The sequence below is a fragment of the Macaca thibetana genome, chromosome 14 (assembly GCF_024542745.1).
Source record: "Macaca thibetana thibetana isolate TM-01 chromosome 14, ASM2454274v1, whole genome shotgun sequence".
Lineage (NCBI taxonomy): Eukaryota > Metazoa > Chordata > Mammalia > Primates > Cercopithecidae > Macaca > Macaca thibetana.
In genome coordinates this window covers 105,871,813-105,889,803 of record NC_065591.1, presented here as the reverse complement: position 1 = coordinate 105,889,803, position 17,991 = coordinate 105,871,813, and the positions used below count along the sequence as shown (strand labels likewise).

At 51.8% G+C, this 17,991-nt stretch overlaps 2 protein-coding genes across 3 annotated transcripts in view; both read right to left on the bottom strand.

Annotated features, from left to right (window-relative positions):
* The window catches only part of ZBTB16 (zinc finger and BTB domain containing 16), a 197,654-nt gene extending 181,909 nt beyond the window's left edge, over positions 1–15,745 (bottom strand). Inside the window, exons 1-2 of one of the 2 annotated variants that reach the window (XM_050758085.1) lie at positions 15,411–15,745; positions 10,713–12,070 (exon numbers count right to left, since the gene is read on the bottom strand). In XM_050758085.1, the coding sequence (XP_050614042.1) occupies positions 10,713–11,980 (1,268 nt within the window). In that variant the 5' untranslated portion in view covers positions 11,981–12,070; positions 15,411–15,745. Of the gene's footprint in view, positions 1–10,712; positions 12,071–13,831; positions 14,027–15,410 lie in introns of those variants that run through there. The other variant, XM_050758086.1, reaches the window with a different exon arrangement.
* REXO2 (RNA exonuclease 2) overlaps positions 1–17,991 on the bottom strand; it is a 1,032,599-nt gene that overhangs the window by 382,131 nt on the left and 632,477 nt on the right. The window lies entirely within an intron of this gene.

Genomic DNA, 17,991 nt, shown 5'->3' with positions numbered 1-17,991 from the left:
AGGCAGAAAAGTTCCCCTCAAGAATGAGGTCAGACACTGCTGTTCTCTGCAAAAATCACACTTAGAAACATTACTCGTGGGGGAAACAAAAGAAAACGAACAACTTAAGTAGCCTTTCTTTAGGACTTTGGGCTGTGATGGGGAGGAAACGGTCTTGATCTGCTAATGAGCAAAAAAGCGCTATGCCATTCTTGATAATTTTTAAAAACTTATGCCAGGTGTGGTGGCTCACGCCTATAATCCCAGCACTTTAGGAGGCTGAGACAGGCAGATCACCTGAAGTAGGGAGCTTGAGACCAGCCTGGCCAACATGGCGAAACCCCACCTCTACTAAAAAAAAATATATATATATATATTTTATATATATATATATATACACACACACACACACACACACACAAATTAGCCAGGTATGGTGGTGCACCCCTGTGGTCCCAGCTACTTGGGAGGCTGAGGCACAAGAATCACTTGGACCCAGGAGGCAGAAGTTACAGTGAGCAGAGATTACACCACTGCACTCAAGCCTGGGCAACAAAGTAGGACTCTGTCTCAAGAAAAAGAAAAAAAAAAACTAAATTTCACAATGGAAAAAATACTGAAGTATACACATCCTTTCAAGTATACAACCTGAGGCCACACCACTGGCCTGACGCTGGGCCATGTATTCTCTATACATCACCTACGTAACAACACTGCTCCACCACCAGTAGGAATCAGAAGTTATTAATTTCATCTCACAGATGAGGAAGTGAGTGGTGAGGAATCTTGCCATGGTCACACAGCCTCTAAGAGACAGAAGACTAATTTGAACCCAGGTTCAATTCCAGACACAATGCTCTCCAGCTTCTTAACACTTTGCAGCCAACAATCGCAGGAAATGTAGAGGCTGCAAGAATGCAAGAAAAAGAAAAAAGAAAACGAATCCTCCCCTGAAATCTACCCCCTCCCAAAAATAGCCCCTGCTAGCATGTGGGGGTCTCTCCTTCCCCTTGACCACCCCACACACACGTACCTAGGCACATACGCTCAGAACACGGCACAGCCGTCCAGGCATGGAAACGGTTAAGTCGCCCTCACTGCGTAAATCAAAAGTTCAAGGCTGAAACATACCACAATGATTCCCTCTTTACATATGACAAGAACCAGAGAGGGGCTGAAATCCCAAGCATCCTGCACAGGGTCTCCCCGGCCCGCACAGGTTATGCCGCCAGGGTCAGGGCCGCGGACCTTTAGCGGCAACATTCATTTCCTGAACAGGACAAGTTCTCCTGACCATAAAGCTAATAGGAACTTCCTCGCACGGCGAGCTCCGGCTGACAGGGCTACTTGTCACTGGCCACGCAGGAGGAGAGCACTGGTTCCCATTAGTGGGTTATGATGCCAGGTGCTACTAATAAGGTACATCGGCAAGAAACAAGAGCCTGCTAAGTTGTCTCTCCAACTCTGGAAGTAATCAGGCCTGGGCTTCAGTGTTGGGGAGGGACTTTCCTTAAAGAGATGGGTGGGGGGAGCTGAGGTTTTGCCATAGTAGACCCCAGCAGCAGCTAACCTGCTGAACAGCTTAAATAAATTTCTAACAATCCCTCCACATTTCCCCCAGCTACCATAAAAAGCTCCCCCAAATTAACACTAATAATGGTCACCCCAGCACTGTGGACCCGATGGATCACCCTAAGGGCCATTATGGTCGGCCACATCTGCTTCTCACTATGGCAAGGAGAGCCATGCCAACAGGCCTAATGGCATTAAGATCGCAATGCTGAGCTAATCCACTTAGAGGACAACGCTGGGTGAGGGTGGCAGGGGGCTCAGTGGCTCCCTTGTCAGGCTGAGGTCATGAGAGAAGCGGGAAGTAGGGAGGTGGCCTCACACTCTGTGTGCTTTAGGTTACAAGTGATCTCATTAATATACTTTACAAACCACATTGAGAGGTAGGGGCTAACCTCGCTTCACAGAAGAGGATACTGCTGCTTCACGGAGGTGAAGTCATTTGCCCAAATTCACCATGGAGCACCAGTATTCAAACCCAGGTCCATCAGACGTCAGTCTTTCTGCCCCTGCAGTACCACCCCATCTCCCACCGGTATGATGGCACATTTGACTTGTTCTTAGCAAGCCTGGTGGTGGTGATTTACATGCGTGTATATGTCTTTTCTTCTTATTTCTGGGGGAACCAAATGGCCCTAAAGAGGAAAGAACTCTAAAAACCACTTCAACTGGCCCAGAATGTCCCCCCCTTCATCAAAATGTCTGTGACAGTCTTCTAACAACTTTCTAAGTAACACCCCAGTGTCTCAGGAAGTCCTTTCTCTTACCTAACTTAGAACCTTTCTACTGCAATGCTGAACACAATCTGTTCACACCGAAGAAAATCAGGTCCCGAGGACAGAGTTGAAAGTGAGCTAGACATTTAGAATTAAGAAGGTTTTTCTAAGTATTTAGCCGAAGTTTCCATGCTGACAAAAAAGTACCGGATCCCCTCCTTGCAGCTGCAGAGATAAGCCTCACGTAGGCAAAACCCAGCCATAGTTTTTCCAGACTGCACCAGCATAATAAGGACACCGGGGCTTTTAAGGGGAAACAGTAGAAAGGGGAATTTCTGATTATGCTGGCATGAAATTAACAGCATGGGATTTTTATTTTTGTAAATGGGTTTCTTTTTTCTCTCTTTTTCTGTTTTTCAAGTCAGCATAAAACGCCTCTATCACTAGAAGCTGATCTCTCTGTGTTGGTAAGAGATGACGTAGTAGTCCTTGGATCTATGTGGCCTGGGCCCCCAAAGAGATGAACCCTCTGCAGTAACCTTCCTCCTCGCAAGAAGCCACCAGAGGAACTGAGGCCAGAGCTGGTGAAAGCAATGAGCCCCCTGATCACCCAGCTGCAGAGAGCATGGAGCCAGAAGACCTGGGCACAACTCCTGGTACAACTCTTACTACAGAAAAGTCCACTAACCTCTTGGGCTTCCCTCAGCCCATCTGAGAATGTGAAACTGATACCCACCTTACAGGACAGCTAGAGGGCTTACGGAGATGCTGGCTGTGAGTGCACTTAGCACAGAATCTGACAAGTAGCAAGCACTCAAAACAATGTCTGCTGAGTCCACATTTTAGAAGCATCCTGCACTGACAGGCAGGCCAGGAAAGGAGCTCTGGAACCCCCGACACCCACAAGCCCAGCCCCAGGACCCCCATCAGTTAGGTGGTATCTGTGCTCCTCTGTCATAAGCACAGTGATGTGCACAGGCGACAGGACACCGCGTCGGTGAGCCTCCCCAGCACTTGGACCCGATGGCAGTGGAGTAGTGCCCAGCTAAATTTAAACGAGAACTGGAACGACTCACCAGGCCTCAGGTCAATGGGACAAAGAGTACCCTGGCCACCAGAGTAAAGAGATCAGCTTCTGGGGAAGACGCAGATGCAGTGTCTCAGACGCAAACATGAGGTGCCCGAGGCAGCCGTTTTACAGCACTGTACGGATCGACACCTATGCGGAAAAACGGTCTCAGGGAGAAAGCAGGATCTGGACCAGCATGAACACATTTTTCACCCTGCACGGCTAGCATGACCGACTTCACACAATGACAAGAAAAACACCTTAGCAAACACTTAGGGGGCACTGACTTTGTGCCGCCATTCCTCACACAGGATAAATGTTTTCTGATGAATCCTTGTAACAACCCAATGAAGTAGCTACTACCATTGTTTCTATTTCACAAATGAGCAAACAGGGCACAGAGAAGTTAAGTAACACAACCACTGTCACAGTTAGTAAGTAGCAAAATCAGAATTCTGACCTGGACAGTCAAAGTGTGCATTTCCTATCTGTAAAACGTGGGGGTGGGGGAGAGTCGTAGCAAATCTCTTACCACTTAAATAACTGCCAGAGACTAAGAGCTTTCATCCCAGGCACGCAGCCAAAACAGAAGAGAAAATCTTTAGTTAGGGAAAACGCAGAAACCCTCCTCCAATGGACAAACTGAGGCACACCTGCATTCATTTAGTAAGACTCTAAGTCGTATATACTTGGACTTTCAGCAGGACTTGCTTTAAATTGATTAATAAAAAAAAAAAATTAAAGTGATTGGAAAGGTTTCTCTCCTGAATTAGCAAGAAATCAAAGTGCTGTGAATAGAATTTGATTTTAACAGTTGAGGATAATCACTATTTTAAAGATTCATAATAGTTTTCCTAGCACGAGCAGGAGGAAAACGTGTTGCTAAACTATAGCTTTCTCCCTCCCAGCAATTAGCAGCTCCATCCAATAGTGACGGCAAATTAAAATGGAACTTCTCACTGAGATGAAAGAGTGGGCAACTTTCCTCCATTGAAAACAAAATAAAGGAAATCATCTTCAAAAGTTCCAAGAGTTCAGTCTAGATCCCAGATGGCTCAGTAACCCTAAGCAGGTTAAAGTATTTAAAAAAAAAAAAAAAGTCAGAACACACAGAATCAAATCAAACTGACCCCCTACTTAGCTGGCAGAACTGCCAATCCAGATTCCAAAACAGCAAAATTCAATTAACCAAAAGGACTTCATGAAGATATAAGTGGGTACACAAAGAATAAAAGAATTTTTTAAAGAGCTCAACAATCCAGAAAGAGCTCACTGAAGTGCCTAGTTTTAAAAACGAAGAAGTTAAGGCTCACGATGAATAAAACGATGTCAATGGTGACAGAGCTGAAAAATGCAGAGCTGGGTCTAGACCTGGCCTCACCACTACAAAGCCTTCTGCCATCTTCCTATCTTCACAACCAACAACTTCTCCAAAAGACCAGATTTCCAGGAGCCCAGGAGATTGTAAACTTAAGTTTATCATCACCCCTAAAAAGGATACTTCCTGGAAATAGAAATGGATTCAAAAAGGATTTTGGCAAATCTGTGAATGACAAGGCAGCCATAAATAGCTACTAAGAGAAGCTGGTATACACCTGACCTTTAGGATTGACGTCAAGGAAGATGGCTGTAGCCTCCAATGGTGGTGTCTTGGGGATGGTGTTGGCAACCAAAGACTAGGTCAGATGGATTTGACCCAGAAGAGCAATGCTCATGTTCTTATATGGCCTGGTGCAGAGCGCCCAGGACTGTGAATTAGAAGGCAAGCTGAGTGCCTGGTTTTACCCATTTATAGCTGTGTGACCATGGGCAAGTCACTTACTTGCTCCAAATCTCATTTTTCTCATTTGTCAATAGAGAATGATAATCGTTCACAATCCCTTATCCAAAACCTCTAGACGACCAAAACCGTTCAGATTTTAGAAAGGTACTGTGACACCTATCATGTTTAACAGCGCCAGCGGAGTCTAGGGCAGCACTCTGTAATCAAACCCATTAATATTTTTGCAGCAAAACATATGAATATTCAAAATAAGCAGGATAAATATAGCCTCACGTCAGTGCAGATCAGGTTTTGCCACTAAATGAGTTTACTGCAAACCTTTTAGTTTTCAGGGCTTTTCAGACTTCATTATCACAGATATGGAATTACGGACCTGTACCCCCTCAAGGAAGGCTGTGAGGGCAAGAGAGATAAAGTCATTAGAGGTGCTTTGCAAAGAAGAAAATGCTGCAACCGATAAAAGGTATTATTAATACTATTGCTGCGGCTATCATTGTTCTACAGTATACCCTTTTTCAAACAGAATTTAGTTTGACATCAGAGGTTCTGGACAGGATGATGAAAGAAAACCAAGAGTCTCAGGAAACCTCAAAAATTCCAAAAGCAGCCTAAACCAAGGTCAACACCTGTTGGCCTTCTACATGATCAACCACTAAATACAGAGCAGCTGACCATCTGAGAGAGCCCAAGGCCAAGGGCCAGGCAGAACTCTGATATCTTAGCCCCATGGCTCATGCACTGTAGAGCTGGCTCCACAAAGCCTCTGGGAAGGGCTGTACACATGGATCCAGAAAGCTGGCTCAGACATTCCCTGTGGTTCCTGAGAATCCCTTCAAGAACCAGGCAAGAGGCCAGGTGTGGTGGCTCACACCTGTAATCCCAGCACTTTGGGAGGCCGAAGCGGGCAGATCACAAGGTCAGGAGATCAAGACCATCCTGGCTAACACGGTGAAACCCCATCTCTACTAAAAATACGAAACATTAGCCGGGCATGGTGGTGGGCGCCTGTAGTCCCAGCTACTCGGGAGGCTGAGGCAGGAGAATGGCGTGAACCTGGGAGGCACAGCTTGCAGTGAGCCAAGATCACACCACGGCACTCCAGCCTGGGAGACAGAGCAAGACTCCATCTCAAAAAAAAAAAAAAAAAAAAAAAACAAGGAACCAGGCAAGAGTTGCGACGATGGTGTCTGTGCAGGACATGCACTGCAGCTGACCTATGTGCTTGTCTGTATAAGATCCAGGGGACCCTGGAAACCAGACCCCATTGTGCTTCTGCTGCACTAAATTCAGAAATACATAAAGACCAAGCTGTATGAGCCACGGGAGACTAGGGACTATAAACGAGGACTATGTTCACACTTAAGTCAACTACACTGTTCCCTGCAATCTTACAGCATATGTACGTAACTCTGAGAATGATCAGGTGCACCTGGCCTGGTTGAGCTGATTCCTAGACCATATCCAGAGAAGCCTACATGCAGAACTGCTCCAGCCTTTCAGAATGAGAAAGGGAGAGTCCAGTGTTCCAGACTCCTGAGATGAGCTTCCCCTTCCTCAGGCATTATCCTCTGTAATGTGGACTCACTGGTAAACATTTGGGAGCCTGAAACTTGCTCCTTCATCTGCCTGCAGAATACTGCTTATCTATCAGACCTTCTCACTGTCCTGACTTCCTTCTGGTTCATTTCGGTAAGTCAGTCCCATTTGATTTACCTGTGTGGTGCCTTTGTCTGATCTTCCCACCCATCCATGACTACACTTGACATTGCAGCCATTTTACAGCATGTCATTCCTACAGTGGACGGCTTGTACATCTTGCTGTCTGCTGCGGGAAACGGGATCTACAACTCCACTAAGTTTGATTCTCACTATCTGTTGAGCCAACAGGTTACGCCTCACTCCACACCAGCTTGGGATCAAATCATGGGGAAACCTACCGATGACATTCCATAATAAACTCCCTGCCTTCCTGCCTCACTTAGCAGCAATCTGCCTTCATTTCCTCTCCATTCCCTTCTGCCCCCCACCCCAAGAAGAAATGCAAGGATTGCTAGGTATCTAATCTTTACCAACACTCAGGCCTGTTGACTTAAAAATAAAATAAAATAAACCCTGTAGCCTGTTATTTTATCACTGATATATTTCCAGTGAATGCCACGGCTTCCTGGCATCAAAATCTCCCCTTTTTTTTTTCTTTTTTTTTTTTTTTTTATGTCTTGGCTTTTTGTTTGTACTGGTTATAGGGCTGTTTTTTCTTCCACCACAGCATTTCTCAGAATGCTGATGGGTTGGGGGGAGACAGAGAACAGTAGAAAAAACGGAATAGCACATTAATCCTGGAGTTTTGAGGGTGAGGGGGAGAAAAAAAAGCCTTCCACAAAGGACGTCTAGCTGGGACCCGAGGGGCTGCTGATCTGAGTGAGGGCCGAGCACACAAGAGATTATTTTCTCCTCTGATTTCTTTAGACCCCCAAGCTTCTCACCAAAGGCACTGTCCCTGGCTCTAGCTTCTTGGGCTGCAGCCGCTGACTTTCCACCCTCAGTCAAAAGCACATCCTTGGCCGAGCAGGGTGGCACACACATGTAATCCCAGCACTATGGGAGGCCGAGGCAGGTGGATCACTAAAGGCTAGGAGTTCCAGGCTAGCCTGGCCAACATGGTGAAACCCCATCTCTACTAAAAATACAAAAATCAGCCGGGCGTGGTGGTGCACGTCTGTAGTCCCAGCTGCTCAGCAGGCTGAGGCAGGAGAATCATTTGAACCTGGGAAGTAGAGGTTGCAGTGAGCCGAGATCATGCCACTGCACTCCAGCCTGGGTGACAGAGTAAGACTCTGCCTCAACAACAACAACAACAACAACAAAAGCACATTCTTCCTGTCAGCAGACCACATGTGACACCGAGGATTCCAGGGCCAGTGTCTTGCTGTCATATGCTCACAAGGACAGCGACATTCTCTGCACCACCTCACAGTCAACACAACCCCCATGGAGAGTAGCACTGTGGACACTACACACTAGAACTCAGAGCCAGTGAGGACCACGCAGAGATGAGGCCTAAACAACACAAGGGACAGAGGGTCAGTTCTTCACCGCTGCAGTGACCATGTGCCCATCACAGCTCTAGTGATTTCTGGATCTTACTTCATTAATTCAGCACCAACCCTGTTGACCATCTCCATTTCAAGAAGTGAGTGAAGGCTGGGCGCGCGGTGGCTCACGCCTATAATCCCAGCACTTTGGGAGGCCGAGGTGGGCGGATCACGAGGTCAGGAGATGGAGACCATCCTGGCTAACATGATGAAACCCCGTCTCTACTAAATAATACCAAAAAATTAGCTGGGCGTGGTGGTGGGTGCCTGTAGTCCCAGCCGCCACTGGACTCCAGCCTGGTGACAGAGCGAGACTCCGTCTCAAAAAAACAAAAGTAGTGAGTGAAACAAGGCCCAGAAAGGTTAAATAAGTATCACAGGCTCTCACCACTAAATATGGCCAATTCCACTACCCAGGCTCTTTCGAACGTAACATGGCCAACCCTCCCTCTCTCCCCAGAGGAATGAGGGTCTTGCTGAAGGGGAACTTGGAACTCTCAAGAGAGTGGTATCTTTTGTGGCCCTCTCAGGTAAAGAAAAGCAACCAGGAACCAGGACGTGATGAGAGCCAGAAAAACAATTACTTCCCACCGTACCCCAGTTCTCATAGCACAGAGCCGAAATAATTCACATCCGGAAAGATGATACATAGATCTGGTCAACATTGGGGAGGGGGTTTCCTCTTTAGGAAAGTTTGAGCAAAAACAAACACAACCTCAGTCTATTTCTGAGCGGTAGAAGCACAAGAAGACACACCTTAGTGGCGGTTATTTTTCGCACCCACTGGAAAAAGTCGGCTACGTTTAGCTCTGCCACACTTTCCACAAGGTAAGCCTCTGAGCTGTCGAAGAGGCAGGGTCAGAGCAGATTCCGGCTGGGGTGATGAGATCAACTTCCAGATATCCCCACCCCAACCCCTCTCACTCACATCCCCCGTACCTGAACGAGCAACAGGGGAATGGGGGTGAAGCGGGGGAGGTAGAGAATCAGCAAAACAGCAGACCACAGGGTGTGCAGCAAAACCCTGTCATCAATGATAACAGACAGCTGGATTTCTTGACTCCATTCACCTGACCCAGAAACTAGAGGGTAAAATGATGGGCATAGGGTTTATGACAGAGGCAAGGAAAAAAAACTCACTACTGATTCCCTCTGTTATTTACTCCACTTCCAACAAGCAATCTCCAAAACCCTCTGTTCCACAGACATGATCCTCTTCAAGGCAGCAGAGTACCAGGGGGTAAGGACCTAAATTTGAATCCAGCCCTGCCTCTCATTATCTATGTGACCCTGGAAAAGAGACTTGACATCTGAGCCTTAGTATTGTTCCATGTAAAAGAAGGACATTACTGGCCAGGCACAGTGGCTCACACCTGTAATCCAGCACTTTGGGAGGCCGAAGCAGGCAGATCACCTGAGGTCAGCAGTTCGACACCAGCCTGACCAACATGGTGAAACCCCGTCTCTACTAAAAATACAAAATTAGCTGGGTGTGGTGGTGCATGCCTGTAATCCCAGTTACTCAGGAGGCTGAGGCAGAAGAATCGCTTTAACCCGGGAGGCAGAGGTTGCAGTGAGCCAAGATCACGCCACTGCACTCCAGCCTAGGCAATGAGCGAAACTTCGTATCAAAAAAAAAAAAAAAAAGAAGAAGAAGGAGGACATTACCTATCTCAAAGGGCTGTTGTAATGAAAATGCAACTCATGGAAAGTGCTTAGTACTGAACCAAACATGTCATAAGAGCTCAATGAATGGTTATTTCATAGAGAAGGAAACGGAAGCCGGAGGGAAGCCAATGCTAGCCTGAAGCGGCATTTAATTCAATGTGAGCAGAGATGGGATAAGAATGAGACTTCACAGGCTGCAAGACCAAGACTCTCATACCCATCCTTTCCCCTTGCATTTAAATCAATTCCCCTAAATGCATGTGCAGGATCAGAGAATGAGAAGGGAGACAGAGCAAAGAGATTAACTTTCACCAGGAATAAGGTTTGGAACCTGCAGCTGCTCTTGTGGCTTAAGTAGCCTCCAGCCCCTCCCATTCTCCCAAGCTGCAGAAAGCCTGTCTTTGCAGGGACCACTGCATTGGAATCCGAGGACCTGAAACCTAGTAACATGGTCAGATCCAGGGCACAAGAGACCCTCATCCCACTCCCTTTCTCCTTCTCTCCATTTTATCAGTCACTCCAAGCAAAGGAGAACAGACCAAACAGCAGAAAAAACAAACAGGAGCCCAAAAGCAAAAAACAGAGGGAAGGGCCTATTAAGAAGCTGAGCCCATGAGTGTCCCCTGGTGCTTTTTGGAAAGATCCTAGGCCCCCTCACTACACTCTAAAAAATCTGCTCCCCTATCCCCCAGAACCTTAGAAGAAGTGTTTTTGTTTTTTTGACAAATTGCCAAGACAGGGGAGTCAGGCCCCTAACCTGGGAGCAGCCAGGGTGTGAAGAAGGGGTATGAGGGCCTCAAGTCCCATATCAGGTGTGGGGCTGGAGCGGGGCCTACCTGTGCTGCTCCACAGCCTCGTTATCAGGAAGCTCGACCCCACACACGCTGCACTGCTCCCCGATGGTCCGGCTCTCTGACTTCATGCCCACAGCCAGCTCCCCCAGCTTGCTGAACAGCTCCCTCTGGATGAAGCTCTGGGGCAGCAGCCCCCCATAGGTGCTGAAGTCCATGGAGACAGCCAGGGCAGGCTGCACGTGGAGGCCAGAGGTCACCGAAGATGGCATGCTCAACACAGCGTCAGCCTTGTGGTTGGGCAACACGGAGTAGATGCCCAGATGCTTCTCAGGCGGGGGTGCTGGGTGCTCAGGTCGGCCAGTGGGGGCCTGGCCAGCCTCAGCTGGGGGTGGCAGCTGCTCGGCACTCTCCTCTCGCCCATAGTGCAGCTCCCTAGCACTGGTGATGACGCTGCTTCGAGTTGGGGTCCCAGGCCCCTCTTTGCCTCTTTCCTCAACTTTGTCCCCCATCCCTCCTGAGATGCTGGACTCAGCTGCCCCAGGGCTGTCCTGGCTGGGCACCTCATCCACCTGCATCATCTCCGTCTTCACCTCAGCCACCCCAGGGTGCCGCCCACCCCCAGCCAGAGTTGGCTCCTCGGGCCCTGCAGGTGGCTGAAGAGTTCCCTGCAGGAGAGACTGTCCTATGGTCATCAAACTGTCCACTGCAGCCTTGGTGGGACTCATGGCTGAAAGACCAAATGAGGTGGAGACTGAAGGGCTCTGGTCCACCATGGGCGCAGGGAGGCTCTGTCCAGCCACACTGGCATACCCACTCTCCTCGCTGGAATGCTTTGAGATGAAGATGTTCTTGAGGTACCGAGCCTTGCGGTCCTCTTCTTCCTCGGCCCCACCGTCGGCCATGGTGGCCTCCGTGTCATTGTCATCTGAGGCCTGGATGGTCTCCAGGATCTTCAGGCACTGCTCCTCCAGGTACTCGATCTCCAGGATCTCGGCAGCATACAGCAGGTCATCCAGGTCCTCCGCCTTGGCTTGCAGCGTGGCTGTATATGCATACTCCAGAATCTGCTGGAAGGTCTTTGGCGAGAGGAAGTCCAGAGTATAGTGCTGACTGTTGCGGTGGAAGAGGATCTCAAACATCTTGCTGGTGCAGGCCAGCACCGTCCGGTGGGCGTGGAACTCCTGGCTGTCCACCATGATGACCACATCGCACAGAGTCCCGGCCAGCCGCATCTGGTTGGCCTTGCACAGCAGCCCCGTGGGGTGGCTAGGGTTCTGCAGCTGGATCATGCCCATTTTTGTCAGATCCATGGTGCTCCCCTCGGCTCAGGCATGAGGCTCTCTTTCCTTCTGGGCTCTGCGTGGCGGGGCAGGGTGGGCTTCCTGGGCCAATAGCGGGGGCTAGAGGAAAGAAGAGGGGAAGAAGCAAAAGAGATGAGAGAACAAAAGACAAATTCATCAGTGTCCCTAAAAGTAAGAATTCAACCACTACAACATGCCCCCTCCTCCCTGCTGCCAAACCCCTAGCAAGAGAATCTGAGAGATTTTAATTGAAGTAGCTTCCTAGAAATCTACAAATCTGCCTTTCAAGCCCAGGGATGCTGAGAGTGAAAAGAAGGTTCTGCCACAGCAGATGCCTAATTCACTACTCTATGACATCTGTTAGATGAAGTGAAATGAAAATTGTAGTGAAGTCCTGTAAGTCCTCAGCTTTCTCTGTATCTGAGAGTAGGGGCTCCCTAGGCAAGGCCAACATTCATTATGACGAAGTGCACTTACTTAAAATTAGCAAGACTTCAGCCCCTTCCTTGTCAGCTTCACGTCAACCCCCTGGATGTCAAACCTCATCTTTAAAACAAAGTTTTTCTAAACTCTGCCTCACTGCAGGAGCCCCAGAAGCAGAGTCAAACTCATTGGAGGCCAGGAGCCTGTAGTCATGGTCCACAGACATCTATGGACACTGGGCTCTCCTCCACAAAGGCTATCCTCTCACCATCAGCCTTGGCCTCTGGCCTTCTACTATTCTCAGGGCTGCAAAGCACTGGCAGCCCCAAGCCCTTCCCTATCCCTAGGTACTAACAGGCACATACATATAACCCACACACAAACTTAGGTCATTTCTACCCATGGAAGCCTCAAAGTTATTGTATGTATAATCTAAAATCTGAACTGTGTGTATGTACACCAGCCAGAGACAGAAAGAGTGTGTGGGGCAGGGTGTAGTGTCTCACGCCTCTAATCCCAGCACTTTGGGAGGCCCAGGCAGGCGGATCACCTGGGGTCGGGAGTTCGAGACCAGCCTGACCAACGTGGAGAAGCCCCGTCTCTACAAAACATACAAAATTAGCCAGGCGCGGTGGCACCCGCCTGTAATCCCAGCTACTAGCGAGGCTGAGGCAGGAGAATCACTTGAACCCGGGAGGCGGAGGTTGCGGTGAGCCGAGATTGTGCCATTGCGCTCCAGCCTGGGCAACAACAGCAAAACTCCGTCTCAGAAAAAAAAAAAAAAAAAAGCGTGTGTGTGTGTCTTTACATACACACACACACACACTTATATAAGGTGCTGTACCTACCGTCCTGCCCACAACTGCCCGGTGGACAGGAGGATCTAAAAAACGAAGAAGGATGGATCATTAAGGTATGGAGAGAGACCACAGTAAATATGCTCCCCTACAGCCAGGAGCGCTCATGCTGGGCTGGGTGTGTGAACTCCACGTGTGTCCCACAGGCTCCAAGGAGTCTGCAAGTCCTGTGACCAGGGGCAGCAAGGGATGCCGGACATGGCTCAGAGGCGCTGGAAGTGATATTGGCACCAGCATCTGTGGTGTGAGTTACAACCAGTACGAAGAGAAGACAGGGCTGGGAAACAAAGGCCTCTCCCAGAGCCTGTTCGGGATCAATAAGAGGGCTCCTAGACTCCAAACCCCGCTTAACGAGTGTTAGAAAGACCGCGCAGGCCCAGGGCCCTCCCCGTGTCTGCCTTGCAGCGACCAATATTGCAGTGAATGCACTGAGAGCAAGGAACAGCAAGGTCTCTCCCTCACTCTTCGAACACTGCTTGCTTGCCTCCACCCCCAAAAGAAGCTCTATCAGTTCAGGAGCCACCAAGCTCACGCAGAAAGGATTCACAGGACGGCTGGTCAAGACACTTTTGTTGCCTACCCCGGGGTGGGGACGGAGGCCGTCAAGGGTGGGATGAACATTCAGCAGAGCCTGGCCACCGCGTGCTTTCCCGCAGACATCGGGGCTTCTGAGAACTAGGAGGGAACAGCCAAAAGAATGGAAGCTTGGCGCCCCAAAACAAGCCCTTTGGGTCCTGAGGGAAATCGGGGCGCCCACGGGCAGCCGTCTTCCCCACCCGCCGCTCGGCGCCCGCGATCCGGCCGGCGCTGACTGCAGCGTCCAGCCGGGCGGCGCGGGGAAGAACCGGCGATAACCCGCCGGAGCTCCGGGGATCGACCGTGCTCTCACACGCCTCCAGTTCCCAGCGACCCCCCACCGAGACTTGGAGACGACTTCAGCAAACTTGGGGAAGCAACTTTTCCCGAGGAGCTAGACGCCTGAAAGATGAAGAGCTGGGCTAGGGACGAGGGAAAGCGAAAGAGACTGGGAAAAAAGGCTACAGTCCGGGCGGGCTGGACTCCGCGGGGAGAGCAGCAGGGAGGCGGACCCGCCCCGCGGCGAAGGGGAAGCACAAAAGCCCCGCAAACGAGTTGTAGGAGGAAAGGCGAGAAGGGGTCTGCCCGCCCTCCCTCTCCGACCCAGGGCCGTGACCCCCGGGAAGCGACCGGCTGGGTCCCCGGCCTCTGCCCAGCGGCGCCAGCGGCCGGCGCGCCCGTCCGAAGCACCGTGCGAGCGTCTCGCGGAGGCGGCGAGCGAGTCGGTGCGGAGCGCTCCGTGCGTCCCAGTGGGTCCGTGGGCCGGCGGGACCCTGCGCATTTCAAGCGCGTGCGGGCGTGTGCGAGGCGCTGTGCGAGCTAGCGGCGGGCGCGCCAGGGTGGGAAAGGCATCCCGAACGCATCAGGTGCAGAGACCCGCACCCACCGAGAGCGGCCGGGAGCGCACGGCGAGCTCCGGTGTCACCGCCGGTCCCGTCGAGAGCCGAGGAGGGCCCGGAGCGCTGGAGACCCTCTGGAGCTTACCTCCCTCCCCTGCAAAAGGGGGGGATCAAGTCCAATCAATAAAAAGCCCACCACGTTTTTTCAAACAGAAACAAAACGTAAGCAGTCCCAGTCCTGTTCCCCTCCGCCCCCAGATCTACTCGTCAGCTCCTCCGATTCTAGCTTCCCAGCCGGCCGGCGAATAGACACACAAATAAATAAACCACAACCCTATCTCGCGCCCGCGCACCGGTCCGCATACATAAGAGCACCCACGGGCTCTGTTCCTCCGCTGGCCCCTGGCGGTACAAAGCCTCCGGATCCCTGACCCTCTGCTCACGCCCTCAGCCCCCGCAGACCGCTACGCCCCCCACCTCTCACCCCGACCGTGCCCTGGAGAGGAAGGGCTGGGGAGGCAGCTGTGCCCAGGCTGACAGCCGGGGCTCCCCCTTCTAGCCGACCCCCAACCGGTTGCGGCGACGGCTGCAGCGGCAGGAAGGGAACACGCCAAATAAAAAAGGCACAAGCCCAGCGGCCGAGTGGCCGAAGCGAGCGCGCGCCCCCCAGACCTCTCCAGCCCCGGGGAGCCCCGGCGCGCGGCGCTCGATCGGCGGTGCGCCTCTTCCCGGCCCCTCACTCACCGCAGCCGAGCCGGGCACTGTGGGGTGGGTGTGCGTGCCTGTCGGGGGGTGTGTGCCTGTGTCGGGGAGGGGTGTTGCTGGGGAACTGTTGCTCTCCGTATCAAGGCGGCAGCGACAGCATCGCCCGGCAGTTCGCAGTACCCGCTCTCATCGCCCTCAACTCCTCTCTGCTGCGAGGTTAGCAAATCACCACCGGCTGCTGCGCCTCCGCCGCGTCCCACGTCAACGCCGAGCCCCCTCCCCTGCAAGGCCCCGGCGCCTCTCCATCTTTAGTGCTGGCGGCCGAGCCCGGCTCCCTGCCCACAGCTGCCCCCCTTCCCTCCCCCCTCCCGCGCCGTCCTCGGGCTCAGCCCGCCCACCACCCCGCACTGGCCGAGCCCGCGCGCGCTCCCCGCCCCACCTCTCCTTTCCCCTCCCCTCCCTTCCCCTCCCTTCCCCGCGCTCCGCGCTCCGGGCTTCGCCTGACATCTAGCTGCTGCTGGGGCGCTGGCGGCCGCCGCTCACCGGCCGAGCGGAGAGGAAGGAGCTAGAAGACAGGCGTGCAGGGGACGCGGAATCCTTAATAGGGGAACTGAGGGTGAAGGGCGCGCAGGAGCCCCCACCTCCTCCCAAGATTTTAATTTCCATTGGATACGAGTTTTGTCCCCCCTCCCCCCGCACCCCGGTGCTCAAGCACGCAGTTTTGTCCCCTCTTCCAATGTTGCCCCAATTCAGTGTGTGTCATCTCGCCTTTAACTTTTTTCTCATGGCTCTGGGCTGCATTCCCAGTAGCCCCTGACATCTGTTTCAAAAGGCCGCTTTCCTAGTCCAAACCCGGGCCTCTCATCCTTCTGGCTACTGCGCGCCTCCCGGCTTGAGCATCCGGATTTCAAGAAGTCTCCCGAGGCAGAGTTCGAGGGTCCTGGTGAACCAGGTGCCAGAAGGTCCGCGAGATCTGTTGTCGAAGCGAGACGTCCCTTTTTAGCTGTCGCGATTGCTGGAGGCCAAGGTCGAGTCCTGGGAGAAACTTTTCTCTCTCTCAGACTTGGACAGCCTCTCGGCTCTGCCCGCACCCGACCCCCGACCCCCAGCAATCTGGGTGCAAACAGTTTCCGACAACTGCGCCCAGCTCAGTGCACAGTCTTCAGGGGGCAGGGGAAAACTTGGAAAAGCTCTGGGCCCCTCAGAAGTGCGTCCTCCTTCAGCGGGCCGTCCTGCTTTAGAGGGTAGAGAGGCCAAAGAAAATGTACCCTTCCTCTGACTGCAGAAAGCTGCCCTCTCCTCTTTTCCCTGGAGCTCAGCGAAGGTAGGGTGCCAGAGGTGGGAAGCGCTCTTTGGGCACCGGTTGTGGATTCTGACCAAAACCCAGGAGGTTGGGGTGGGAAGTAGGGGTGGCCGAGAGCGCCATCCAGGGGTCTCAGGCCAGTCAGCCCTCGAGGTCACGTGGTTTTAGCAATGCGGGGCTTAGGTCACCGAGGCCTGGGTCTGCATGTTCTGTCCGTGACTCGCGGGTGGGCCAAAGGTTTTCCGCAGGACTCACCTAGAATCACATCTCCATGCGTGCCTCTGGCACTGCCCCAGACGGAGAGTCAAGTCACTCTCCCGTGAATTGTAGAGCCATGGAAGGTGACAGAAATCTGTATCTGTCCGCTGAAGGCCAGACAGCAGAGTTTACACATCGGAACTGATCCGGGTTCACAAGGGCCGCTCACGGGACAGCCCCAAAGACGGGTCAGTCCATCCCAGCAAGAGCCACTCCTGACTCCTAAGAGCAGGGAAAGCTCAGGCCAGCAGGAGTCTGTAGAGAGAGCTGGGCAGGGGAACACACTTGAGTGAAGGAAGGGCTCCTCTGATAGCACTGGATACAACCACATCCAACCCAGGGCAAGGGGATGGGAAACCCAGTCCCTGGGTATTCATTTCATTAACAATACAGAGCAATCCCTTTTAGAGACTACCTGTTTCTCCAACTAAGGTCTATACACCCTGTTAGAGGAAAGGGATTTAAAGAAAGTTAGAAAGAACTGGTCTGCAAGGAAAGCAAGACTGGAGGGATGTAAGGAGAGGAGAAAAGACCCTCCTGGTGCCTCACCAGGGAAATAGAAGAAAGAATCATTACACTTGTTGAGCTTCTGCCTAGATAGTGCCTGCTGGAGGTTTCCGCTTTGCTGTCCACATCCACCTACCAGCCTCTCCTCAGTGCAGTAGCAGGAGAAGCACACAATTAACCCCCTGATCCTAATCTCCTATTAATCCTCAAATCAGAGAAAGAGAGAATCTCTGGAAACAATGGGAGAGAAAGCACAATCCTCCATGGCCCTGGCCTCCCACCCCCGTGCCATATTCACTCTATGTGAAAATCTCCCTTGCTTCATAAACTCTGCCCATTAAAAAGCCCAGCCCTTGTTAGTAAGTGTTAAAGAGAGATTAATGCCTGAATTTAAGAGGTGGAGAAGGTAACAAAAAGGAAGAAGGCAGGCGAGGCTGTGGGCTGAATGCCAGCATTGGGCTCCAAGCATTTCCACTTAGCGCTGAAGGCTGGCTGCACAGCAGTTTGATAAGGTTTATTGGGCCCAGATAAAGCAGCAGCAGCTCCCCCACC